General features: G+C 56.9%; 1 protein-coding gene across 11 annotated transcripts in view; it reads left to right on the top strand.

The window, feature by feature from the left end:
- Positions 1-7301: 7301 nt before the first annotated feature.
- SYNPO (synaptopodin) overlaps positions 7302-25726 on the top strand; it is a 44531-nt gene continuing 26106 nt past the window's right edge. Inside the window, exons 1-7 of one of the 11 annotated variants that reach the window (XM_090020572.1) lie at positions 7648-7955; positions 8132-8199; positions 8365-8567; positions 8838-9628; positions 9740-9832; positions 9959-10091; positions 23630-24396. In XM_090020572.1, the coding sequence (XP_089876698.1) occupies positions 23997-24396 (400 nt within the window). In that variant the 5' untranslated portion in view covers positions 7648-7955; positions 8132-8199; positions 8365-8567; ... (2 more) ...; positions 9959-10091; positions 23630-23996. Of the gene's footprint in view, positions 7325-7647; positions 8036-8066; positions 9629-9739; positions 9833-9958; positions 10092-20408; positions 20524-23629; positions 24397-25726 lie in introns of those variants that run through there. The other 10 variants (XM_090020571.1, XM_090020569.1, XM_090020568.1 and 7 more) reach the window with 10 other exon arrangements.

The following is a 25726-nucleotide window of genomic DNA, read 5'->3' as shown; positions in this document are numbered from 1 at the left end:
GAGAGCAAGAAGGACCCCAGCCCCAAAATTTGGATCTGATGCTTTTGCTGTGAGGCATGCGAACCATGCAGTCCTGTTCTTTGCAGAACAGGAACCATGGACCTGAAGACTGCCAGGGCTCAGGGAAATATATTCAAAGTTCATTCGTTTCACACCCCGAGGGGGAATGAGAGAGGACGGAGAAAGCTCCCTCCATCTTCGAGCCAGACATGTCTGGGTGGCACATTCCCATCATAAAAAGCTGCTGTTTTGGATGTCTGTGTCAGCCAGAAGTGGCTCAGCCCAGAAGTATGCAAGTCCTCATGCACCGGGGAAGGCCCGGCTGATTAGAGCCATTTCACATTCTTCACTCTGCCAAAGGGATATTTTATCAAGATCCTTCTTTTTTTTTTTTCAGCAGACTATTTTCTTTTTGTGCAAACATTAAATGGTCTGAGAGATAAGGAGCAAATTTATACGTGCTCGCACCGAAGCAGCCAAAACACTGGAAGAGAAAAATTCCTTCTCCCCTCCGTCCGCGAACTCCCCCGCCCCACCCGTTTCCTCTCATTCTCTCCAAATTCTCATGGCTCCCACAACATACTTGGCTGTCCAGACTCTTCCTGCTGCAAATCGGGACTTCCAGTAAAGGCGCAGGATCTGTAAGGCTGCGGTGGGGGAGAGGTTAAGAGAGTTCACCCAATAAGTCACTCGCACAGAGCCGGGCCTGAGGATCTGGGACAAAGTCCGTGCGCAAGATTGGGGTTCATAATTCTGTGCACAATAGACATGAAGCAATAGGATGCTCTTCCCACCACTACTTCCCGATAGGATGAAGCTGGCCAGTATAAATGGATGAAGTCCCTTGCCTTCTGCAATGGGACGACTGGCTCGTAAGCGAGGCAGCTGCCTAGACCTGGGACCTAGTTAGGAATATTTAGGAAGACGTTGCTCTCCCTTGGGTTTCAGCATCTTCATGGCTGAAGGATCTGTATAATATTCAGAATAATGGAGCTGGTGGGAAATGGTTTGATATTTGCTTCAGGTGTCAACTTTTTAATGGAAAAAGGCAAAATATTCAGGGTTTTGGCTGTCTGATGAGAAATCAGACGTTGTCCAGTAAAGTGGGCACTTTGGGTGCACGCTGTCATTTTGGCTAAACCCCCGTTGCCCCCTAAAGGTGACGAGAAAATCACCGATCAGTCCTTTCTTCGTGAGGTTTTAAATGGCATCTCAAGGGAAGGATGCATACCTCTTTGTGAAGCCAGACAATCCTGACGCCGGGCCCCCTGCGCTAGCAGCGTCTCCCGGCGGTGTGCACAGAAACAGGTGTGTATTTCTTTCAGTACTTGCCGAGCCCTGGTGATGCTCACTGCTTCCTCTGCTGCAGAAGCCAGAAGATGGCTGCCAGCGTCTCCACAGCTGTGCCTTGTTCCTCGGGCTTCATGAGCTAACGTTATTCAGACTGTCCTCGTGCCCATGTTGCTTCACATCATGTCTGAGGCCCAAAGAGCTTGAACATGTAAGCCTTCGCCTGGCCTAAAGAGCTTGAACACAGAAACCTTCGTGCATAATGGGCTGGATTCGATCTGAGCTCTGCTGGTGCACCATCCCACTCCCCAAGGGCTCCGGGAGAAGTTATGTGCATCTGTTTCCTCCAAGGGGGATCCTGCTGTCACTCCTTGTTGTCTTCTAAAACGGCTTCTTTCAGAAAATGACCTCCTTATCTTGCTGATTGGAGGCCCACAAAGCCCCGGCACTGACCACAGCTCACCCGGTCAGCCATTACTATGACCAGAGGACCCCTCTTGGGCCTTCAGTCCAGGCCTCTGCTAGTGAAGGTACCCATCAAAACAATTGTCGAGTTCACTTTATTATTATGATAGAGACACTAGTGGTCTTCCCAATTGCTTTAAAACTGTAGATATATCAATAAAGCATGCCCAACTGATCGCTGTCTCTCTCTCTCTCTTTCTTTATAGCGGTCTTTTGTTTTAATTGTGGAGGAACATGGTGTGGCGGGCCAGTAGGGGGCGCTCCTGTGCCTAGCCGCCCACCTCCCTGCGCCCAACCACCTGCCAGGCTCTGAGTGCCTCCCTAGGGGCGCCTTATGCTCGGCCGACCCCTCTCCCGGAGCACACTCGCTAGTCTGGGGGTAACATTGCCGCCACCACCCCGAGAAGGGACTGTCTCGGCCCTGTGTCCTCGGGGAAACACAGGCCTAATAGTCTGACGGGTACTCGACCCGGGACAGGCACTTGGGGCACTTCCCCAAGTCAGGGGGCAAAAAGTAAAGTCTCCCTTAGTCCGCAGACCTAAGGGGTCTCTTAGGCACAATTTAGACCCACCCCTCAATAAGTCTCCCACACTGGTCAAAAAGAAGAACTTTATTGATTACAAGGGGTAGGGTAAACTAGGGTACAGGATCGAGCAATATCTTAGAAATCCTAAAGCGCAAACAGTCTGGCTGAGGTAGCCTTTTGATCACGCATCTGAGTTACTGCCAGCTAGATATCTAATCACATCTCGAGTAGCTCACTCACAAGCATCTTCCAAAGACAGGTGAAGTTTCCCTTTGGGGGCAGGCAGTTCCTTGCTCATGAGTTTTGGGGTGAGAGAGAGCCAGTTTCAGATGGTCAGGCTTCTCTGTGTCCCCCGCGTGGCTGCTGCTTCACCTCATGGCCCAAGAGACCGCCTCCTCGCCCATCCTAACTTATATAGCCCCTGGTCCAGTGGGGGTCAGCTCCGGTTGGCTGTCAGCCCACCAATTTGAAATGCATCACCGGTCACCGGGCAGATCCCAGCCCCCCAGGTAGATGCCCCTCACCCGGGTGGCTGATGCCAGTCCCGTAGGCAGAGGGAGCAGGTTCCCCCCTCCCTCAGGACTGCAGCCAGCTCTGGTTACCTAAAGAGACAGGCTGAGGTGTGACTCCTCTGTGCTGGCCCGTCTAATCACGTTGTCACAGGGCAGAGATTTTGGGGAGAAACCAAGGTGGCTTTCTGCCACACATGGATTTTGGGGTATTTTACAAAGTGACGTTGGGATTATTTTATCAGGGATTTTTCAGGTTTCCAGTAGGGAACACCAGCATTCCTGCTAGGGAGGCCGGGGGCAGGACCCTGCCTGCTCAGAGCTGGCACCTTGGACCCAGCTGGCGGTGGCCGACCTCCTGGACAAATGGGGCCAGGAGGACATGCTTTGACAGTTCAGAGCAGCCCCTCACTCCCAAAACATCTTCCGGGTGATAGCTGCCCGATGGCCGACGAGGGGGCACACATGGCAGTAGTGCCACACACAGGCCAACTCTGCAGCCCCCCGTGCTCCTGTTGATGGTCACTCCAGAACCTCTCTTCTCTGAAGACTGGAAACCTTCCTCTGATTTCCAGCCTTGATTTATTCACGGCCAGTTTATACCCATTTGCTTTTGTGCTGACAATATCCTGGAGCTTAAGCAGCTCTTGTCCCTCCCTGATGCTTAACCTCGGGACGTGTTTACAGACGGCGGTCATATCCCCTCTTGGCCTTCATTGTGATAGACTAAACAAGCCAAGATATTTATTTATTTTTGTAGTATAACGGGCTCCCCCTATCCCTGATCATCACCCTCTTTGGGCTTCTCTAAAAGCGAGGAGTAGCATAGAGTAGCATAAACTAGCGCAGAGTAGCATAAGGTAGCATAGAGTAGAGTAACATAAAGTAGTGTAGAGCAGCGTAAAGTAGCGTAGAGTACAGTAGCATAAAGTAGCACAGAGTAGAGTAGCATAAAGTATCGCATAGCATAAAGTAGCATAAAGTAGCGTAGAGCAGGATAAAGTAGCGTAGCGTAGAGTAGCATAAAGTAGCATAGAGTAGAGTAGCATAAAGTATCGCATAGCATAAAGTAGCATAAAGTAGCATAGAGCAGGATAAAGTAGCGTAGCGTAGAGTAGCATAAAGTAGCATAGAGTAGAGTAGCATAAAGTATCGCATAGCATAAAGTAGCATAAAGTAGCGTAGGGCAGGATAAAGTAGCGTAGAGCAGGATAAAGTAGCATAGCATAAAGTAGCACAGAGTAGAGTCATGTAGAGTACCCGACTTTACCCTACTCTAGAGTAGAAAGGAATGGGGACTTCACGTGTGACAGGCAGGCCCTGTGCCAGGAAAATGCTGCTAGTCTCTTGTGTAAATATTCTGTGGTATAACTCTCTAAAAAAATACTTCTGTGAGGGTCGCTCATGGCTTTGTGAGCAACAAGCAGTGTCCCACGCTGTATTGGATGGTTCTTCCTTGCTCACATTGTTCTGCCGGGATGCTCTTCTCTCCTCTTCTTGCCCAGGCCCTGCCATTATTCGCACTCTGCTCCTTCACAACCCCCACCCCCAGTGCAAGCGAAAACAAAAGGATTCAAATCACCACGATTGCTCAACTGGACAGTAAGGGCTTAGGGCCCGAGCCAGCTTCCAGCGCATGATAATAATACAGCCTGTGTCAGCAAAAGCCCTGAAAGAGGAAGGCAGACAAGGTTCTTTTGCTAGATGTGATATCTTTTATTAGACCAACAAAATAGTTGGAAAAATTGTTCTTTGCAGACTTTCGGGTACACGCACCCTTCCTCAGAGTACAGCCAACAACCTTGAAAGAGGAAGCTGGCTCTAAAGATGAATCTCAGCGTGCCACGGCTGTGCAGTGACTCCGGGTCTGAGAGGGGTCCTCCCAGCCTCCAGAACCCCCTGCCACGCCAGGCCTGGGACCCCACACGCAGCTCTGCCAATGCACCTCAATCCCAACCTGCAGGAAATCTTGCTGTTTAAGTCCCAGGCCTGTCTTAATCAACAACTGCCAATCAACCTGAATTATGGGGTAGTTTTGAGACATACATGAAGAGAGGCGAGGATGGGAGACCACCCAGCTGAACGTCATGTGAGAGCCACACTGGAATTGGAGTCCAGGTCTCTGGAAAAAAAAATCTCCCCTACACTAGGGAAAGAAAACGTTGCATGTTTCTCACGGTGCTTCTGCCAGGGAGTATGTAGATGCACTACATGCAGTAGTTGGGATGATGTTGCAATGGAGAAAAGGGAGGGGAACAGTGGGTTCTGCAAAAGGAGCGAGACATAGGAAGCCTATAGCTTGGGATGTCCTCGTAGCACCAGGAAACCTTGGACTGAACCCAAGAGACTGAGACAGAGTGATGCATTCACGGAGGACCAGAAGCAGCAACGCCATGCCATAATCGGCCAAGAGCATCTTACAAGAACAGTGCTCCAGCTCGGCTGGACTGCGGGGTGCTCATTAATCCTGAGATCTTCCCGTGGATTCAACTCCCTGTCTCATGCCCAAACCTTCCTTGCAACGGCTCCATGTGATGGCCTCGCCCTTGCCCTGAGCGTGCGGGCTCGCGGCTCGGGAGGCATTCCCTCACCTGCGGCAGGATGACTTCATCTCCCCGGTGAGCTGTCCTGTTCTTGGGTCATGTTGGGCCGTGCTGCTAAATAAGATGGAAGCAACTCACCTATTTAAAGGGCCTGAAGAGAAGTGACAGAGGTCTGCTGGATGTTGTCTACCCCTGCATGTTGACTCTGCCTCTGGCTCTTGCCTCTCATCGGATACTCACCTTGATGCTGGGCTGCTCTGCTACCACGAAAAGTGCCATAGTCCAACCACCTGCTCCAAGCAGGACCAGCCCAACTACATCATCCCAGATGAGGCTTTGTCTACCTGGGTCTTAAACATCTCCAGGTCTGGAGAGTCTGCCACCTCTCTGGGTAGCCTGTTCCCATGCTTTACTATCCACCTAATAATGTTTTTCCTACTATCCAACCTCAACTTCCCTGGCTGCAGCCTGAGCCCATTGCTCCTTGTCCTTCATCTGCCCCCACTGAGACCAGTCCAGCTCCGTCCTCTTTGCAGCCCCCCGGCAGGGAGGTGAAGGCTGCTGTTCAACCCCCTCGGTCTTCTCTTCTGCAGACTAAATAAGTCCACTTCCCTCAGCCTCTGCTCACAAGTTAGCTGCCTTATGAGGTGTTATATGCTTAGTGTCACAGCGTTATAGCTTCTCTCTCTCCATGTCCTCTTGCAGTGCACTTCTCCTTGCCTGGCTTTCTAAGCACTCCCATTCTGGTGCTCTCCATGAATGAAGCTCTTTGGAAATCTTTTTTCCACCCCCAGAAAATTCTGCCCTAGTCTCAGAAGAGGAAACGCTGCAAATTGAAAAACTTGCGGATGAAAACTGCCAAAACCTGGGATCTTTTTAGCTAAACATTGGGAAAAGTTCGCCTGACGCTGCCCCAGTGTTCACGTCTCGGAGAGGAGGTGGGCTTGTCTGCGGAGAAAGCAAACGCTCCCGGTGGACGGTTTCATTTGGTCAACACCCAACTGTTTTGTTCGATAAAGTGTCCGAGGATAACGCTCAGCCAGCTCAGCTACCGGGATTCGTTTTGCACCACAGGAAGGCTTTGCAAGGAAAAGGGTGAAATAGCCGTGCAGGGAGGACGGCTGCAATCTGGGAAGCCTCGGAGCTCAGGCCCGGGGCACCGCGGGGGCGGCTGCCCAAAGTGTGTCCCTGCGTGTCTCCTTTTGTGGCAGAGGCATCGCCGCCACATCAGCCCGAGGTCTGAGAAGCAGCGAGGCAGGGGACAAGGCTTGCTGGGTGAGAGCAAAGCCCTGGGGTGCGAGGCTGGCCCTGCGTCCAGAGCCAGACGCCAGGGGGCTTATGCAGCTGTTTTCCTGGGGGTGCAGAACATGGGACAGCCCCTTGCAAGCGCAGCCCGGCGTGGCTTAGAAAGCCTCCTTCGGGGGCAGCGAGACCCAGCTCACCCCCTCGCAGCCCTGCGTCTCGTGCTGCCCTCCCCCCTATGCTCATCCACATCGGTCCCTGCTTTTGACCCCGGCGTGGGCTTCACACAGAGGGAGGCTGGCTCGTAGGCCCCTCCAGCTCCTATTGCAAGCCAGCTCCAGCCTTGAACAACGGCTGGCCCGAAGCCTCGCCTTGCTACACGAGGCGCGTGAAGCAGGGGCATGACGCGCATCCCGTCTGCAGCCAAACCTCCGGCTCCTCCCGACCCAACCAGAAACACGTGGGGCCGGGAGTCCTGGCTGCTGACGCGGCAGGAAGGAGGAAGGATGCTAACCCTCCCCGGCCCCCTGCCCGGCCTTGGAGCGAGAGGTGAATGGCTTCGGGTGACGAAGTCAAACGGTCCTTGAGCCGCCAGGACATCCCATGAGACCAGGCGGCAGGGCCTTCTGGGCAACAGATCCTGAATCGCGGGGTGGAGGAGCAAGAACCCGCCAAGATGCAGCTCAGAGTCGTGCGTTGCAGGGGCAGGACACCCGAGAAGATGCTGTGCCACAGGATCAGAAGCAAGGTGGCCCCTCCTCTGTGGCCTGCTTTTCTTGCTCAGGGACCTGGGCAGCTCTGTATAAGCTCTCCTCTTCTGGAGAGCGCCGGCCCGTGTGCTGTGCGGGAGGAGGGGGAAGGAGAAAGTCCCTTCCCCCCTCCAATAAAGCCTCCCTTGTTTAATTTCTGCCGCTGGGGGCCTGCTCGGAGAAGCAGGCCTGGGGGCTCTCTGGGCCGTCATGTTTAACTTACCAAAATCTGCAATAAATTCTCCTGGCTGCTCCCAAGCAGACGCTCTCCCCAGCCCTTGCTAAAGCGCTGCAGGTTTACGAGCTCCGAAGAGCCATAAAGGCCTTTTACTGGCTGCGCTTTTTATTTCAAATTAGAGTGCGACTGGATAAACACTGGACAAAGTACCAATTTAGCAGGCATCCCGCTCAGCACGCGTGCTGGGGGCTCTGGGCGGACGGCTGATTTATTAGGGCTTGCAATTAGCTTGCGCTGTGGAGAAGGGACAAGATGCTCTTTCACCCCCATCCAGCAAAGGGAAGCAGAGCCCGTTCCCTCCGCTGCGCGTCTGCCCCGGGGCTCGAGGGCCACGGCAGACGGGCTCTGCTCTGGCCTGGGGTTGGCGAACCTCCTGCCAGCTCTGGGGTGGGGTGAGGAGTCGAGACCCGGCAAGGTCAAGTCCGGGGGGGTCTAGCCACAGGCCGGAGGCACCAGGAGATGGGGCTGGCGGGTATGAAGCAGGCAGCCCTCTTCATCGTCCCACATCCCAGCATCCGCTGGTTCAGCTTTGGTTTCCTGAGCACTTAGCACTGCTGTCTCCTTCCAGAGGCTCCTGGCCAAGATGACGGGTCCTCCGTTGGATGCTGGAGCCTCTGGGTTGAGGGTGTCCCTCTGGTAAGGGTGAAGGATTCACCCGCAGGTTGGACCGAGCCCTTGCTGCATTGCACCCATGCAGCATGCGGGATTTCCCGACGCCCCGGGCAATGCTCCAGCGCTGCCCTTGCCCTCCGCCGGGTGATGTGCACATAGACCGCTAAAGCCGTCTCCCGGTGCAATCAGCCTTGGCGTCCTACCTGCTCCGGCTGGGTGTTGTTACCGTCCAGGGGGTGCCATCATGATTTATCATCCCGGAAACCCGGCGATGCAAGCTGGCTGCGGACATGGCAGAAGGAAGGACCGACAGGCAGACACGGGCCTGTAGCCGACGCCGTTGGTTTGTGCAGTGGTAGCCCTTTGGGACTCTGGATAGAGCCTGGATGAAGGTAAGAGGTGGTCCCTGCCCTAAAGCGATCGCCAGCAAGTGGTGCCGGGTGGGAGACAGCTCTGCCTCAGCTGGGGTCTGAGGCGCGTGAGGGCTAAGGGAGTTGCCCAAGGTGATGGGGGGAGTCTGTGGCAGAGCAGATATCTCCTGAGGCCCAGGTCGGTGCCTCCCTCGCAGAACCACCCTTTCTTCCCCCCATCTAGCTGGGAGAGGCCTGACCGAGTGACTCAGGGGTCTCGGTCACCACTCCTGACCTGTGTTCTGCACGCAGAGCCCTGCCGGTGCGCCTGCTACGGCCGCTGAATCCAGACCTCTGTCCCCAGGCATCTCAGAGAGGTCCCGGGAAGGGAAGGAGCAGAACAAAACGTGCCCTGCGGATGGAGCAGAGCCTGCCCTGGCTGGCGGTCAGCCCTTCCCTGGGGATGCCCGGGGGATGCATACTCATCTGTGCCCTATTCTCCAGGCTTCTTCTCCAGCTGCTGGGGTGCGGATCTGGGGAGCAAAGCAGCTCTTGCAAATGGAAACCCAAGAGAGCGAGCTTCCCCACAACACCGCCGGGCCCCGGGGAGCTCTGACTGCAGACGGCTGGCGGGGGAGCAGGGCTGGGCTGGGGATTAGGTGCCGTTCGGCCCGGCTCTGCTCGCCTCTGAGCCCTTCTGCTGGGTGAGCTCCTCCTGGCAAGCGGGGACGCCAGGAAGGGCTTTGCCCCGTGACCCACAGCTCCTGTCTATATTCTCCGCTGACCTGTAGCAGATATTTGGCCCTGCTGTCTCCTCCCTGGATGCCTTCCCAGACCGACGGAGCAGGAGTCTCTGAGGCACCCTGGGTGTAATGGGCATCTCCATTTCCTTTGGCACCGGCCCACAGAGCCCACCAACCTCCCACTCTTTCCCTGCCAGACCCACGTCTCCTTCTCCCACCCTGCCCCACCAGAGACTTCGGCCTCTCTCTTGACTTTTGCTTTTCGGGCTCCTTCGGTCGCGGGGGGCTGCGATCCCTGCGACCCGAGTTGCCCGCAGCCTCCAGCAGCGCCGAGCCGAGCCCGCCCGTAACCGCACGGAGGTAAGGGGCTCGCCACACTTTGAAAGCTGCAACTCAGATGTCTGAAGTGCCCCGTTTTTTTTTTTTTGGTTTTTTTTCTCTCCCCCTCCCACTCTGTTTGGATTTTGCCAGGGTCCAGACCCCCGATGAAAAGCTGAGCTCGAGACGGGTTGCATTTCTCTTCCAGCGCAAGCACTTGAGGAATATAGGTGGCTAATGCCTTCAGTATGTATGAAATATCCCATATGCCGGGAAACAAAAGGGGCTCTGTGCTATTAAAGTTTCATTTCCACACTCCCTCCTCCCGCCCCTCTCCCCCCGTCCACCCTGCCCTCCTCCGTTCCTCCTCAGGCTGCTGCGAGCGCGAGGGAGAAAGAGGTGACCCGCTTGCTCTCTGCCGGGCGGGCTGGCGCGGATGGGGCAGGAGCAGGCTGAAGCATGGCAGTGCCCGCTCCGGTGTGCGGCCCTCGTGGGCGTGCAGCAGGTGAGGAGGCATGGCAGAAAGGGCTGGGGTCGGGATGTGGAGCGCGCGTTCCTGGGGAGGGGAGAATGAATGCACGAAGGAGAGCCGGGGGTTTCTATCACCCCAGCGGGGGTGCCCATGAGACTGCTCAGCCCCGCTTCTGCCACCGCTCCGAGCCGTCCGGCTGCAGGGCATCCCCTCTCGGTGCCCCCCTCCCCTTGCACAATGGCACGGGTGCGTGTAAAAGGCTTTCCTTGGATCGGGACCGTCCCCGCGGGCCTGGGGGATGCTGGCTGGGTCCAGAGCATCAGGGCCAGCCACGCGAGGCAGGGCACGGGGCTCCTTCCCGCGCTGAACAATCTTCCTTTCATGACCTGGGGCCAGTGGGATAGAGCAGAGCAACGTCACGTGGCCCGGGAGAAACCAATCAACGCTCCTCCGGGCCGAGAGGGTCTGGATCCCGTTATTCACACCGCAGCGGATAGACAGCTGGGGGGGGTGGGTTGGGCTGGGTTGGGTTGGGTTGCGTTGGGTCGAGTAGTGGGGGGCTCGCCTCTTATCGCCTTCCTCCTTCCATGGGATGTCAAACCACCTGGGTGCTGAGCAGCGGTCCGGGAAAGGGTGCAGAGCCCCATGGGCTCAGTTCTTGGTCCTTGGCCTTGGAGAAGGATCTATACTGCCCCGCCTGCCCTGGAGCCTCTTGCCAGGTGATGGAAATACTGCACGTGGACTCATGTCGGGGCTCTTCAGGCACCTGCCCCTTCTCCCCCTCCCTCCCCCACCCCAGGTCTGGGTGTGCGAAGCTGCCGAGGTCCCTCTGAAGGGCGGGAAGGGGTTTCACCGCTCCAGGCTGCTCACATGGAGCTGGATGGAGGGAGGGTGGACAAGGAAGGAGGAGGAGAAGAGTGTTAACACTAGGCAGGAGGGATAGGAGGACACGATAGGCCCCGTCCTCCTATCCCATCCCCAGGCATTGCTCCAGGGCCGTTTCCATTTCATGCCATAGAGACGGCAGAGACCATTAAGTGACACAGCGCACACTCCCGAATGCAGGAGCCTTCCTTACACGGCGTTCTCCAGCCTGCAACTGGAGCTGCAAACCCCCAGACCAGCCAGGGAGAGGGGTCAAAGCTGTTCCCAAGTGGGTGCGGGAATGCAGGAGTCGGCCTGGGAGCTGGCGGGCACGGTGCAGAGGTCAAGGGAGCTGACGGACCTCCCTAGGTGCCTGCGTGGGCACTTCTAGGACCCGCCGGAGGCTGGCTGGGTCCTCCGGCCCCCCCAGGCCAGAGCGCGGCGGTCCCTGGCAGCGCCCCGGGGCTCGCGGGGCATCGGGGGCTCTCAGAGCCACGTCGTCTGCGCCGAAGGAGTTAAGCGAGGACCGGAAAGGAGGAGAATAAAGAAAACAGAGGAGGCAGGAGAGAAGCGCTGGGCCAGGGGCTGTTTGAACTGGCTTGAATGTGCCCTCGGTGTGCTTATTTCAACAGCGCAGGCCGGGAACTGAAACCAGGCTGGTGAATGAACACACATGCATTGGTCACACTCACACATGCACACCAGTCTCATGTACACACACGCGCATGCATCGGTCTATCTTGTGTGTGCACACATCCATACATATTGGTCTCTCCCATGTATGCACACCCACAATGGTCTCACATACACATGTGTGCGCACACACACCAGTCTCTTGTACACACACATGCATTGATCTCTCCGGCAAGGGCAAACAAAGGCAATCATTGATCCCTTTCACTTACAAGCACATCAGTGTGTCTTGTGCGCACACACATATGCACACACTGGTCTCACACACAGAGACACATGCACATTGCTCTCTCTCTCTCACACAAGTCTCTTGTACACACCCACTTGCATCAGTCTGTCTTGCACACACATACACGCATACATATTTACTGGTCTCACACACAGAGACACATGCACATTGCTCTCTCTCTCTCACAAGTCTCTTGTACACACCCACTTGCATCAGTCTGTCTTGCACACACGCACACGCATACATATTTACTGGTCTCACATACAGATACTCATGCACATTACTCTCTCTCTCTCTCTCTCTCATATTTACTGTCTCACTTACATGTGAGACACATTTAGTGGTCTCACACACACACACATACGCACACAGCCCTTGTCTGAAGCGCTCTCAGATCCCCGCCTGCCCAGACAGACAGACAGACAGACAGCTGAACTGGCTGCTGCAGATTTCTCACCGAGCTATAAGTAAAAAACACACGCTCTGGCATTTCTGCCACTTCCCTTTGGAGGGTGAAAATATTTCCTCTCCGTCATCGCCAGCACCGCAGCCCCCACACCACTCTGTCACCAAACCCGACGTATTTGTACTCCACCTGGAGCAGACCCCCTCCCAAGGCAACCCCTCCCCTCGCTTTCCGACCCGATCCGCAGCACAGGGAGGTGCCACGGTTCTGCCCCAGCCGTCCCCCGGCTCTTCTGCCTCGGGAGACGTCTCCCATGCAGACTCAGGAGAGCTTGTCACCTTCTCCCCGAGGCACTAAGCCTGCCTGCTTGTGTCTTGTGCCCATTGCAGCCCTCCGCACCCTGGTGGGGCCAGGTACTGAGCACTTTCCTCCATTTCCCCTCATAGTTTGTCAGCCAAACACCCAGGGGTGCCCAGAGGGGCTGCAGGGGTGCCCATGCTTCTCCAAGGACCGATATCAAGGGGATTTGGCTCACGTTAGGCCATGGGATTTACCCATCTGACCTCGGAGGGGCTGAGGGGAGGCCACATCTCCCCGTCTCGATGCCCTGCCGTGGCTGGGGTGGGCACGCTGTCCGGGGACTAGTGTGACGGGCTACCTGGCAGTGACCTGGCCCAGGGGTTTTGAAGGGGTAAAAGATGATTGGAGGACTGGGGTTCTCTTTCTGCACCAATCAGGCCCCAGAGACTCACCCCCCCCCACCCCCCCCGTGTCCCAATTGGCCCCTTGGGTCACCTGGAGGGGGATAAAAGGGGCAGCGTGGGCTGTCTCAGGAGAGACCAGTGGGGGACCACAAGGAAGGAGCTTCACAGAGCCGGCAAGAGCTGAGCCAGCGGGGCAGGAGCAGTGCCCTGGAAGAGCAGGACCCGCAGGCAGCAGCGGGACCCTCCGCAGCGCGGCGTGTGGCCGGCAGGAGAGGCCCCCGCTGGGCTCCAGGACCCCTGGGAGAGCCTGCAGCCGGCGGGAGAGGCTCCCCCGCTCCAGCCAGGTCTGAGCAGCGACCTGAGGGGTCCCAGCTCTGCGTCCAGCCCCTCCAGTCAGAGGCCAGGCAGGGCGACATGAGGCCGGGGTCTGGGAGGGTCAAGACCCCTGGCAGGCTGGAGCAGCGCCCCCAGTGGTGGCAGCGTGGGTGCCTGCATCGCAGGTGGGAGATCTGGGTTCAAGTCCCCGCTGAGGTGACTTGGGGTGAGTGAGATAACAAGAAGCAAATCTTCTTGCAGTGGGAAGGGGCCATCGTGTTTTCTCCCCCTCCAGGTACCAAGGCCCTATGTTTCCTTGTCAGCTGGCGTTTTGTGCCTTTATATTTCACCGACCCGCATTGTTTGTTCTGCTGTCTGTGTTTTATATTTTGTTAACCCTGTTTTTTGTCAATGATTGCAAGTGTCTAACCTTTGTTGAATCCTGCCCCTTGGGGCATTGTCGTGTCCACTATCCCCTCTGCTTTATGCCTGTTATGTGCCCAGTATTAAAAGGTATATGGTTAAGTCCCCATTGGTGGTCTGGCTCTGCTCTGTAGGGGAGGAGAGTCCCTACACCTCCCACAGCGCTTGTGCACCTGCTTTGATTCCTTCAGCTGGAGAGGGGGCACCTCCTGGAGTACCGCCCGGGTTGCACCAGGATCTCCAAGGGTGTCTTTTGCCAGCCTTGGGGGCACCTGGCCCTCAGGGGCGGCTCCGGCAGGAGCCGGAGGTGGGAGTGTCGGAGCGCTTCGCTTCTCGTCGGGGGTCTCACATCTGTTTATCCGCTCTGCAGTTGCTAAGGGAGCATATGGAGGAGCTTTAGAGACACCTGCTCCGTGGGCTGTTGTTTCGGCTTCCCCTGGAACGCGGCCCCGCACGCTTCCAGGCAGCTGCGAAGGATCAAAGTACCTGGCATAGATGAGCAAAGCCCAGTGCTTTGGTTAAAAGCTCTTCTGGACAGCACACGGGGTGGAGAGAGAGCAGGGGCAGGGAGACGGCTGGGAGGGGAAAACCCGCTTCGGTGGGATAGACGCTGGGGGAAGGTGTGGACCGCCCATCGCACCCAGTGCTCAGGGCCGAGCTGGTGGTAGCAATGCTGATATCACTGTGGGGATGTCTGGGCTTTGCTGCTTGCTCCCCTCTTTCTGCTGCGCGGTCCAGGGGGGTTGAAGCCTCCCCCAGAGGCGCGGGGGACTGGGCTGTGCCGGTGCTGCTGATGGGGCACAAAGCCAGAGGTTCCTGCCCTGGTCTGGCAGGGTCAGACCCATGCCAGATTTGGGGTCAGGAAGGAATTTTGCCCCATGCTCAGATTGGTACAAACGGTGGGGGGGGGGGGGGGGGGGGGGTATTGCAGCCTTCTGCAGAGGAGAGAAGCTGAAGGTAGGACTGGGGAGGTCCTGCCAGGGGGCTGCTAGCACAGACGGGTGGCAACGGCGTCTTCTTAGCAGGCCAGGCTCCCATGATGGGGGCAGGGGGTCGGTGTGGTGCTTGGCGCACTGCCCTGGGACTCCGCTGACCCCCGGGGAGCCCCTTGGCTTTGCTACAGGCTTCTGATGCATGGCCCTGGGGGACTCTTGTTCTCCCTGCCGAGACGATACAGAGAACAGGGGTTGTTTTTTACCCCCCCGGTCTTTGTCTGGTCTACCTGGCTCGTGAGCTCTTTGGGGCAGGCAGGGCTCTTCCTGTACGGATGGTATGTACAGCACCTGGCACAGTGGGCCTCCAGTCTCAGCCGGGGCCGTTTGACCCTGTTGTAACGCGGATCAGAAATAATCACAGTGAACCCGGGCGATGCTTTCGACGCCTCTATTCCAGCTGGCTTTTGAGCCCGTCTGGAGCGTGACTGGGTGGCAGGTTTGAGACCTCCGCGGTGCCTGCCGATCATCGTTTTGGTGAATGCATGTAATTTGCATACTGCAATCATGCTATTTGAAGGAGGCTCACGGAGTTGTCTTGGTTTCTTGCTTCATTTAAAGGTCCTGTTTATGTCCATGGTGTCACAACTGTGCAACAGAGCCCCGTGGTTATACCGCGGCCACAAGACGAGCTTGCTTTCCAGTTGCAGTGGGATTATTGCCGTACCTCTAATGACAGAGCGGAGCCTTGCCAGCTCGCACTGCTGACTGGGAAACCCACGGGAAACCGCTCAGTGCTGCCAGATAGCAAATTTTGGGAACAAACAATTTAAAAAAAAAAAAGGAGAGGCAGGATTAACTCATCACAAAATGTGCCTTGCTCGTTAATTTGACAAGTGCGGTTCAGTTCTAATTGCTTGTGATCAGGCACCAGCAAATGTTCAGCGCAAGAGTTTGCAAATGTCTCTGAGTCTTGGTAATGTCAGGCCTCCTTCCAGCATCTGCTGCGAAATCTTTGTGGCAAAGGCTGGGTGCGCGAGCGAGCGCGGGGCCGCTGTACACGGTGTTTGCTAACGGAGCCTCGCATACTTCTCCACACCTGGGCTCAGTCATTAGTATTATTATTGTTTTTTACAGGTGACTAAAATATGGGGGTTTGCACGTGTTAGTCGCCAGGCTCAGGGCAGGTGAGCGGGGGCGTTGCCTTGGCTGGGAATTTTGCCCAGCTGTAGCTTTATAAAACTCCCGCTGGATTCCCCAGGTCCAGGATTTTCCCCGTCTGTTGAGGCTGCGTCCCCCAGGTCATGCGCAGGGCCGAATCCCAGCTTCCCGGGGTGTTGGGATCCATGTCCTGCTTTGGATCCCAGCGTATGACTCTGGATCTAGGTCTGGAGTGAGGAAGAACCGGGTACTTTGGGTTGAGTCTTAGCTGCTTTTTGGATTGTAAGCCTGCACAATTCACCCACAGTTGGCCCTGGACCTGGGTGCCACTACCTTGCTGTGTGACAGTAGGCACATCCCATTGCTTGTAAGCCGTGACTGCAGCCCGGGTAGGCCTGGCGGCATAGGTGGATTAATGCATGGGCCAAGCCCCTATCTCGGCGCGGATGAAACCGGTGGCCAGGCTGGGCATGCCCAATGCAGGGGTCCGTGGCTCCTGGGCACCATGATGGGGCCAGCTGCACATGCCTGGTGGGCAGCGGCTGCAGCTGGTGGCCGTGGCTCCCGCCCTGGACCTGGGGGGCAGTGCGTCCCGCTCCAGCCACTGCGCCAGCCGCGGACAGATCCAGTGGTCGCAAGGCACGGCACGAGCCGGGGTGGGCCCCGGATGTTGGGGGCCCAGGCTTTTAATCTGAATCTGCCCCTGCCTGGTGGCGAAGAGGCAGCAGCGTGGATGTCAGCATGGGCTGAGTCCGTACCGTGCCCCGCTTCCAGCTGGCACAGCCCGTACCCAAGTCCAGGGCACCGGTCTTTTGCTGCCCTGACACTTGAGTGAGCTCTGTGAGCCTATGCCCGGCTCCCCACCAGCTGAATCCTCCTCTTTTACTCCTAGTTACCTTCACTGCAGGGTCAGCTGCAGCTGTGTGCGGGGAGGGGGTCCGGCCATAGGCCAGGCTACGGGGCTGGGATGCAGCCCGCCAGCACGGACATCCCGGAGTGAAGCAACAAGTGGAAGGCAGAGGGGGACATGGCCCTCCTCCCTCCTCGTCCCCTTTCTGCAGGGCTCCTGGAGCTCGCACGGCCGCACAGACCTGCAGCTGAATGCAGGCCAGGGGTGCCCAAGGTCCAGGCTCCATCCTTGCTTTGCTCGCCCCCCTTCTTGCTGGCCTGCTGCCTCCCTCTGCGGGGCAGGGAGATGGTCTTCCGAGGTCCCAGGCGAGAGCCGATAACCCCCCTCTCCGCCCCGGGGAGGCTGCGAGCGCGGCGCTGAGGACGGGAGCTGTGGAATGTTGTTTTTTCCATGCTGGCTTCCTTCGAGGTAGTAAATCAGTGCTGGGAATGGGAAAGCCTTGCTGTTTTCCAAAGCACATCAGAAACGCTGACATCTGAGCCGCAGGCCTCTTCCCCCAGCCAACTCTGCCCTAACGCCCGGGCTGGAGCACGGCAGGGCAGTGCTGAAGGAAGCCGAGCAGAGTCTGCAGGCTGCCGTGCCCCGGGCTTATAAATGTGGCCCCGTGGTATGCTGTCTCACGCCGAGAGGGGCTTTCTAGGGACCCCCGCCATCTCCTGCTACAAGGGGATGCCTCAGAGACCTCCACTTGTATCCCGTGGCGGCTGACGCTTCCCAGGAGACCTGTACGAGCCAATTTTGGGGGGCTCAGGGGGCTTTTTCTGCAGTTTCCTTCTCTCCCACATAGGATGGGGTGATGGAGAGGCATCAGCATCCCGTGCTGAGAGGGGCTTGTCCGAGACGCCTCCCCAGGTGCCTCACAAGGGAAGGATCTGTCCGTGGCCCTCGTAGCCTGGCCCCAGTTTTGTTGCACCTACGTTTTTGTTCCCTTTCCCGGGCAGGGACCTGCTCCCGCGGTGAGAGACGCGGCACTGGGGGCACGAGGAGAGCACCAAGGACAGGGGCAGGGTGGGCGAGCAAGCTAGCCGGCGGGCTGCATTTGCACGGCACAGATTTCCAGCGTCCCCGGGTGCACAGAGCTGGGCGGGCGTCTGACGTGGGAGCACGGCCGGCTCCGGCCCCGCTCCAAACGCGCCGGCCACAGCTCCCAGGAATGGCATCTCGGGTATCAGCTGCAGCACGAGGCCCAGGCTGTGCTCGGCCAGGAATGCCAGCCCCGCGCCGCGCCGGCTTCATGCGCCCGGCGAGGTTACGGCCTTGCCTTCAGCCTGCTCAGCTGTCCGGCTCCGGCGCTGCCGCTGACCGCCCAGCAGAGTCCTGCTCATTTTCCAGCTGCCTGACCAGGTCTGCGGCCGAAGCGAGTCAAACGACTTGGCCAAGGTCACAGCCGGAGCTGGAGCCAGCAGCCCCAGCCTGCTTGGTTTCTGGGAGATTTGGCTTTAACCATGACTTGTTTGTGCCTGGGAACTGGGAGGAGCCTTGAGGAGGGGGCAAGGGGCTGGGAAGTTGAGGCTGGGAGGAGAAATGGGTACGTGGCCTCTTTTCTTGCTCTGAGTTTGTTCTTTTGGAGCTGTCTCTCGGGCACCTGCAGCTGGGTTTCAACTTGGCAGGGGCAACCCATTTATAAAACAAGACGCTGATCCCATCGCGGGGGTGGTGAAGGCCTTGCGGGCTGTGGCAGGGAAGGAGAGGTGGTAAGCCAGGCCTGGGCTTCGCGGCTGTTTCACTTGCAAGCAGTGCAAGTCCTGGGCAGTTTGGGGCTAAAATCGGAGAACTGATCAGCCCCGGGCTTTTGGGTCCCCATGTCAAAGCCAGTCTCTGCTGCAGGGGATCATCTACTTGTGCTGGGCGCCCGGGGCTGAGGGGTCAGTGCTCAGCAGAGGAAGGCAGGGCAGCATGGCACCGTGGGGGCGAGAGGCGGGATGTAGGGGGCATCATGGAGACCCAGCCCCGGTGATCTGGGTGGGTTCCTCAGGTCCCCTGAGATCTGCTTGGCTCCTCGGGGGGATCAGGGGGTTTGAGCCCCCGCGAGCCTGCCTCCCATCCACCCCAAGGAGTCGTCAGCGCCGGCGGGGGACGCGTTTGGGTGGGCAGCTTTGTGCCGGCGGGCTGCGCCCCGCCTCCGGCAGATGGGGATGTCATGAAGGCAGCTCTCACCAGGCCCCTCTCCCCGGGATTGGCAGCGCGCAAGCTGGCGACGCCTGCCAAAAATATTTGTGTAGGAGGTGGAAAGTTAACTTTAGTCTTCCTTTTGGTGCGGGGGAGCGGGAGGAGGAGTTTTTGCTCTGGATCCCATGCAAGTGAGTAGGAAGAGAGCAGGGGGTCGCATCTCTGCCTGCTTTCAGCAGCTAGTGGCTATTTCCCCCCCCGCACACACACTTTGGCACACTTTCAAAACGTGCCGTTTGCTTAGGAAAGCCGAGGGCCATTCCTGATGGCGAACGTGCTGACGAGGAGCGCGGGGCGCAGAGCCCCTCGCAGGATTCGGTCCTTATTCCCAATGCCAAACGGCAAAGGACAGGGCCACGAGCTGCCCCCGAGGCCAGATCCTGCTCCGTTGAAGTCAGCGGAAGCTGCAGAAACTCAGTGCCCTTGGAAATCCAGGCCGTGGATTTAGGCCCCCCAGGCTTGGAAATGCGAATCGAATCCGAATCCAGGGCTGCAGCAAACAGTACGGCCCTTCCTGCCCTTGGGAGCTAGTGCTGGGGTCAGGCTGGCGGGGCTGGGGGGACACACTAACCCCAGCCCTGATGGGCTGACCAGGGTGGCGGCCACAGAGAGATGGGGCAGGAGAGGATAGATATCTGGGCCAGGCCACTGGGGGGTGAATTTGTTTGGCAGCCCACGTCTTTAGGGCTTATTCAAGTAGTTATGTGCCTGTTTCTATCCTGCCCCGGGGTGGGGGCACAGCCGCAGAGCCCAGGGTGCTCTCCTGGCACCTGGGGACCCTGCATTTGGACAGAGGTGTCCTGGAGCAGCATTAGGGATCTCTGAGATGGCAGCAGGGTCTCACCCAGATCCCTGGGAAGCGGTGAAGGGCCCAGCCCATTTTAAAAGGGGAATCCCTGCCCTGGGACGCTGGTGATCTAATGAGCCTGGTCTGACTCATCCAGACCCTCCTTGCAAGGGCTGACTCCTCCGCCAGGTTTGCAGGGACAAGCCCTGCTTGGATGGGGGTGACAGGGGAGGGCAGACGCAAGGAGACGGGCTCGGGATGGGAGTCCCAGCCTGCACTGACAGGGCATTTGCTGCATAAACAGTTACCAGCCAGGTGGGAAAACTGCTTTCCCCTGGAACCCAGCCCCAAAATGAGTCTTGAACCATTGAATGGATGACTTGGCGCTTAAAAATCAGAGGCCTGTTATCGGTTCAGGCCCAAACCAGACAATGGCTCCTTATCTCAGGCTCCTCATGGGTGCCATAGAGCAGCCAAAGGCAATCCGGACTCACAGTAGAGAGGATATGTTTTATAAGATTTGTGCAAAATAATTTCTTTAACTGCAAACAAAGAATTTTTTTTGCAAAAATCTTGTTGGTCTAATAAAGGATATCCTCTCTACTACGAGTCCTGATGATTGCCTTTTCCTCTAGACCAATACGGCTACGACCTGGATACCTGACACAGAGCAGCAAATGCAATCGGCTCCAGGGCTTGGCTGAAATCCCCTCCTGGCTCCACCCCAGATGGGGCTTTGGGCAGAGGAGTTTGCGTCCACTCCCCAGCCACACATGGCTGGCCTCAGCTGCTGTGTGGTGCCCATCCCAAGGGGCGCGGCGGCCAGTTGGTCTCTGCAGCCACTGCTGAGATGTGCCAGTCAGATGATGCAGGTCAGTGCCATGAGTTTCTAATTGTAGGGGCAGATCAGATCAGCAGCTTGTCCTTGATGGAGCCAAGTGACATTGCCTCTGCTTGACTTGTCAGAGCAGGAGCCTTCCTCTGCTTATACCCTCTCCCCTGAAGCTGGACCTGCTGGGGTTGATTGGTCTGGAGGCTGCGTGACAGGTTGCCCAGGCTCCTTGCAGGCGATGAAGGGCCATCTCTCTATGTAGGACATCTTAGCATGCTCTGCTGTAGTTGGGCATAACACGTAGCCACTCAGATTATTCATTTATAGCAGCTACAGCTAAAATCTGTGCAGCTGGAGCTGGGAAGACGCAAGCTCCCCCTGGCCAAGTGCCCCTTCTCTTGCGCTGGCCATCACCAAGGGGGGTTTTACTGCCATTGCTCACATGCGGAGGTCATCTTATCTCATCTTTACCTCCTGATAAACTTGTGACTTATCTTAGACTCTGGCCCTAAGCCATAGTGGGAGCTTTCTGCCACGGTGCCTAATTGCACACTGGTCTGTTATGAATTTTTGCGGGTGAAACCGTTCTGGGTTTGACTTCAGGCAGTTTTGCACATCCAAAGTGTCCGTCTCCCTCGTCGAGCCTTGCAAAATGAGCTTTAGCAATGAAAGGCGGCAGGCCTGGGGATTTCTGTGATCTTGGTCCGAGGGCAACTTTGCAATTCGAGCGCATGAGAAAAGCTGAGGTCACTGCCCAGAAGTGGGTAGCGCTTTGAAGGAAGATTTTTCAAACTGATACGGGCTCTCACGGAAGCTTGTCAAAAACAAAGACGTGGAAGGAGAGGGCATATATTATTCATGCGTCTCATGCTGGAGCGATGCCACGGTGACTATCCCATCACGGAAACCTTCCTTCTAGGGATGCAGAGCAAATGCAGGTTGGGTGGGTTGGAAAAGATTTGCTCTCACAGAATAGTCCCAAAAGTGGATTTTCTGTCAACGGCAAAATACCACCAGGCGAGCCGCTGGGCTAACAGTGCATTGGGCAGCTAATGCAAACGGTAGCACAGATTCAGCTTCAGCAGGGTCTGGAGCCACGCATCCAGTTAAGACGCTCCTGTATCTATGGGCTCAGAAGTGACATATAGAGCTTCTTTGACGTGCCAAGCAAGAAATTTTGGGAGCACCAAAAATATCTGCCAACTGGGGCCAGACAGCTTCGGCTGAAATCAACTGGGGGAGGGGGAGGAAGGTCTCGAACTGCCCAGAGATTGAGTTTTAGCATTTTCTAACTGAAATGTTTCATTGGGGAACCCCCAAAGCCTTTCATTATGACACTCTGTGAATGAAGCGCTTTGATTTTCCTGCAGGTTTTGTTTTTCTTGGGTTCTTCTGTTTGGGTTTTACTTTGCCCCCAAACCATGAGATATTTTGTGTTGGTCTGACCCAAACTGAGTTTCCCCCCAATTTTTCTTTGCTCCGGGCATCGCACTGAAAACTCCTCTCTTTCCCCGGCTTACGTTGCAAGCTCTTTCTGTCATGGGTTGGCTGAGTGCATCGCAGGATGGACCCAGGGCTCTGGTGGGAGTCGTGGTACCGCGGCAATCAGAATTAGACCGAGTCTTCAGACCGGCCGTATAGCCTTTGGGTACCGGAGGGCTGTGATGTAAGAGCAGGACTTTGTTAAATAGATCCAAGGGGACTGGCTCCAAAGGGATTTCCCCCTATTTGTTCTGGGCAATTACATGCACAATAACCTGTATCCTGTTCCCCGGATCTGATAAGCTGCTCTCCCCTCCTATCCTATTATGCATCTACATTATCCATCAGCATTCACGGTCAGCAAAAGGAGAGGGAAGTGACTCCAACCCGGTCTCCATTTATCCTGAAACCTTGAGAGCCAATTTGTGTTTAAGCAGGCCCCTCTTACTGAGCCCTAACAAAGGGAGTCACGGGAAGTTCTGCATTGGTGACGGTCAGAGGGGACCTCAGTCCCTCCCACAAATAATCACCCATCAAGGGAGGAGGGATTGCGCTGGTGACTGTACGGCATCTTCCAAAATGCCTTTCCCCCTCAGCGAGATGAAGGCTCCCTTTCCTTCAACCCAAATGCCCCTCCATAAACCTGGCCAAATCCTGCCCTGAGCAGAGTTTAGTGCCAGAGAGTCCATGAAGTGCAACGACGACTCACCAATTGCCTTGATTATACTTGGAAGGGACCCAGATCCTGCAGTGAGGATCTGGCAGGAAAAGCCCTCAGCTAGAGAGAGATTGCAGCTCATCTCAGCCTGCCCTGGTGCCGGCTGAGCACAGCCTCCCATGTCCCGTGCTAGGCTGGGTCCAGTACAATGCACCTAGGGCTTAAGTCAATTTATAATGGCAGCATATCATACGTGGGGCCCTGCCTGCATACATGTCACGTGGTCCAGCATGCACAAGGGCCTGGCGCCATCCAGGAGCAGGCCATTGTCCACGGGTTGCCCTCCAGTCCTGCCACCCTAGCCCCCAAGCCTTTGCGGCTCTGTTTAACTCCCCTCCAGGGAGCTACTCCCAGCTCAGGGTGCACAGGGAGATGGGAGGAGCAGCCCCCTTGCTGCCATCACAGGATGTGTGGAAATCACCGCTGGCCTTGAGTCATCCATAGACAGTCCCATTCAGGGCTTTGTCATCTCCTCAAACAACCGCGAGGGATGAGGACGGTGAATAACAGCGCTCATGCAAGCCCCGGCACAGGAGGGGGATTAACCCGTTCCTAGCATGGCCAAGGGGAGGTCAGGCATGCAGAAGTTAAGCAGTCACAAGTTTCGCTCCTCCACTGCTGGTGCACTCAGTCGTGCAACACATCACCGCGACTTCCCACATCCATAGTTCGCTTGGCCCAGATCACTCCCTAGAAGAGCCGAGGGATGGGACAGCGGATGGGACAGCACGGGGCGATTCCTCCTGGGGTTTGGCAGCGCTCGGCTCTCCCAGCTCCCTTCTCATGGTCTTGTAACGGGAGGGGAGTCACTCCAGTCAGGCTGATCTTCATTTCTAGAGCATTTTCCTTAGCAGGCGCATGTCATGACTCCCGTTAGGGACATCAGAGCTGTCCTATTGGCATATAGACTCTCACGTGTGTCGTGCTTTCTGTTTTCTTCACCCAGGTGTTTTGACGCAGCCTCCTCTGCTCCGAAACACTTCCTGGAAAAGGCAGAGCCCCTGAGGCATCCCTCCCCGCAGCATCCTCCGTTTGCCTCTGCCGGCTAAACAAGACGGAGCCTCTCGCACCTAAACATCTGCGGTTCCTCCTCGAACGGCGGACGTGCGCCCGCTCGCTCAGCGCTCACATCTGGCTGAGAGCGCACCAGCCGGGCTGAGGAGCATCCAGCCCCTGGACTTTCACCTCCTACATTGGGGCGGCCGGTTAGAGTTGTCCCATATGGGACAGCATGGACAGTCGCGCTGTTTTTTAAGACCCTAGAAAAAAACCCGTGCGACATTAACCCCGCGAGACACAAGCGAGCGCACAAGATGCTGAAGGCAAGGTTACTGCAGCCTTCTCTGCAGCCCCGGCCCAGCTGCATCGGGCCCACGAAGCCCAGCCAGCGCTCCTATGGCTTCGAGACTCCCAAAGTGGATGCAGGAGGGGGCTGTGGTTGTCAGATGCTGCAGCCGGAGAAAGAGAAGCCGAATCCCCAGCCATCGGGAAGCATCGGGCCTTCTCGCCTGCAGGACCAGGAGGAAAAGGAGCCCGGGAGAACGAATGGAGACCTGCCGGTGCCCAGGCTGGCGTCCTCTGGCAGGTGCTCGAGCCTGGGGGAAGCCGCGGGGTCTGTGGCGGACCTGCCCCGCTCTGAGCCAAGCCAAGAGTGGAAGGTGGTGAAGGTTCAACGCGTCCTCATTTCTCCCATGGGCCAGCCAAGGAAAGCAAGTAAGCAAAGCCTCTGTCCTTCCTCCCCCCACCCGGGCTGTGTTGGGAGGCGATCCCTCCTGCTGCGTGTTAGCCTTGGGTACCTAACACCGATCCTGGCGAGTGGCGGGAGCTTCTCCGCAGCTTTTCCTAGAGCTATCAGTCCAACCCACTCAGGCTAGGGGGGGAGGAAAAACCCCTCCATCATCCTCTCCCCTGGGAAGCCCAGTGGCATCCCGCTGGGAGCAGGGCCTTGCAGTGAGGTCACTGCGGAGCAGCCCGAGCAGATGGAAATCCCAGCTCTTTCCAAGCGCTGGGCGGGGGTGATTGACGGGAACAGCTGCTGCGTGCTTCTCGGACGGATGGTCCCAGGCCTCGCATGGAGCAGGAGGGCCTCCCTTCTGGAGGGTCAGCAGGCCTAGAAAATGAGGAAGGTGGTGGAGCCACTTTCTGTCCCCATGTGTGCATGTGACGGCGGTGCAAGATGCCAGGTTCCCCTGCCTGGGGACCGGTCTCCGGAGCCACAGGACAGGCAGGGCCATCTTCCCCAGCAGCTCACCCCCCGTGGCCAACTGACTGTGGGGACTTGCACAGGTCGGGTGGCTTTTTTTCCTGATGTGGACCCTGCCTGCTGCCTCGCCCAGGCCCCCAGCGAGCTGTCCCGTGCCGGTCCAACCCGAGCCATTTTTAAAAGGGTGCCCAAATAGCTGCTGCGGGGTCATCTCCTGCCCTGGTACTTCAAAACCCTAGTTAGAACTGAGAGTCGCCTATACACATGCAGGGAGCCTGCTCTGATTAATACTTACCATGCTCCAGCAGACTGGATTAATCGACTCTGCTGGAGCGTGGTAATTGCCGCACTCCAGCAGCCTCCGGCGTCACGTGCATCAGTATCCCTGCACTGAAAAATGGCAGTGGGGCGCTCCAAACTGAAGCTCATTCAAATCATTTTAGTTCAAAGTGCCCTGCTGCCATTTTTCAGTGCAGGGACGCTGATACCTGTGATGCTCTGGGCGCTTTTAATGAGTGCGGCTCTTGGAGCTGCACTAATTCAAGCGTCCCCCCTACAACTCCCAGAACATGCGTATAAATAAATGCCTTATAGGTGCTTGATTTCAGCCCCCTTGTTTCCTACCCTGCATATTTGTCGGAGGACCATGCGCATGTAGCCAGGAGGGTTTTTCCTTTCCAGCTCCGACTGCATTTCAGCCCCCCCACCCCAAACCAAAAATACAGCAACTGTTATTGGTTGTGTTAGCAAAGCCCCGCTCTTGCTGTCATCAGGCTCGTAGATGCACTGTAGCCACTTTAGAAAGGCCCTCCTACAGACATTGGACCCGTTTTTAATGCC

The sequence above is a fragment of the Crocodylus siamensis genome, chromosome 10, assembly GCF_052110815.1.
Source record: "Crocodylus siamensis isolate JL-2025a chromosome 10, ASM5211081v1, whole genome shotgun sequence".
NCBI classification, from domain to species: domain Eukaryota; kingdom Metazoa; phylum Chordata; order Crocodylia; family Crocodylidae; genus Crocodylus; species Crocodylus siamensis.
Note: the sequence above shows the minus strand (reverse complement) of the source record. Positions and strands in the feature narration are given on the sequence as shown.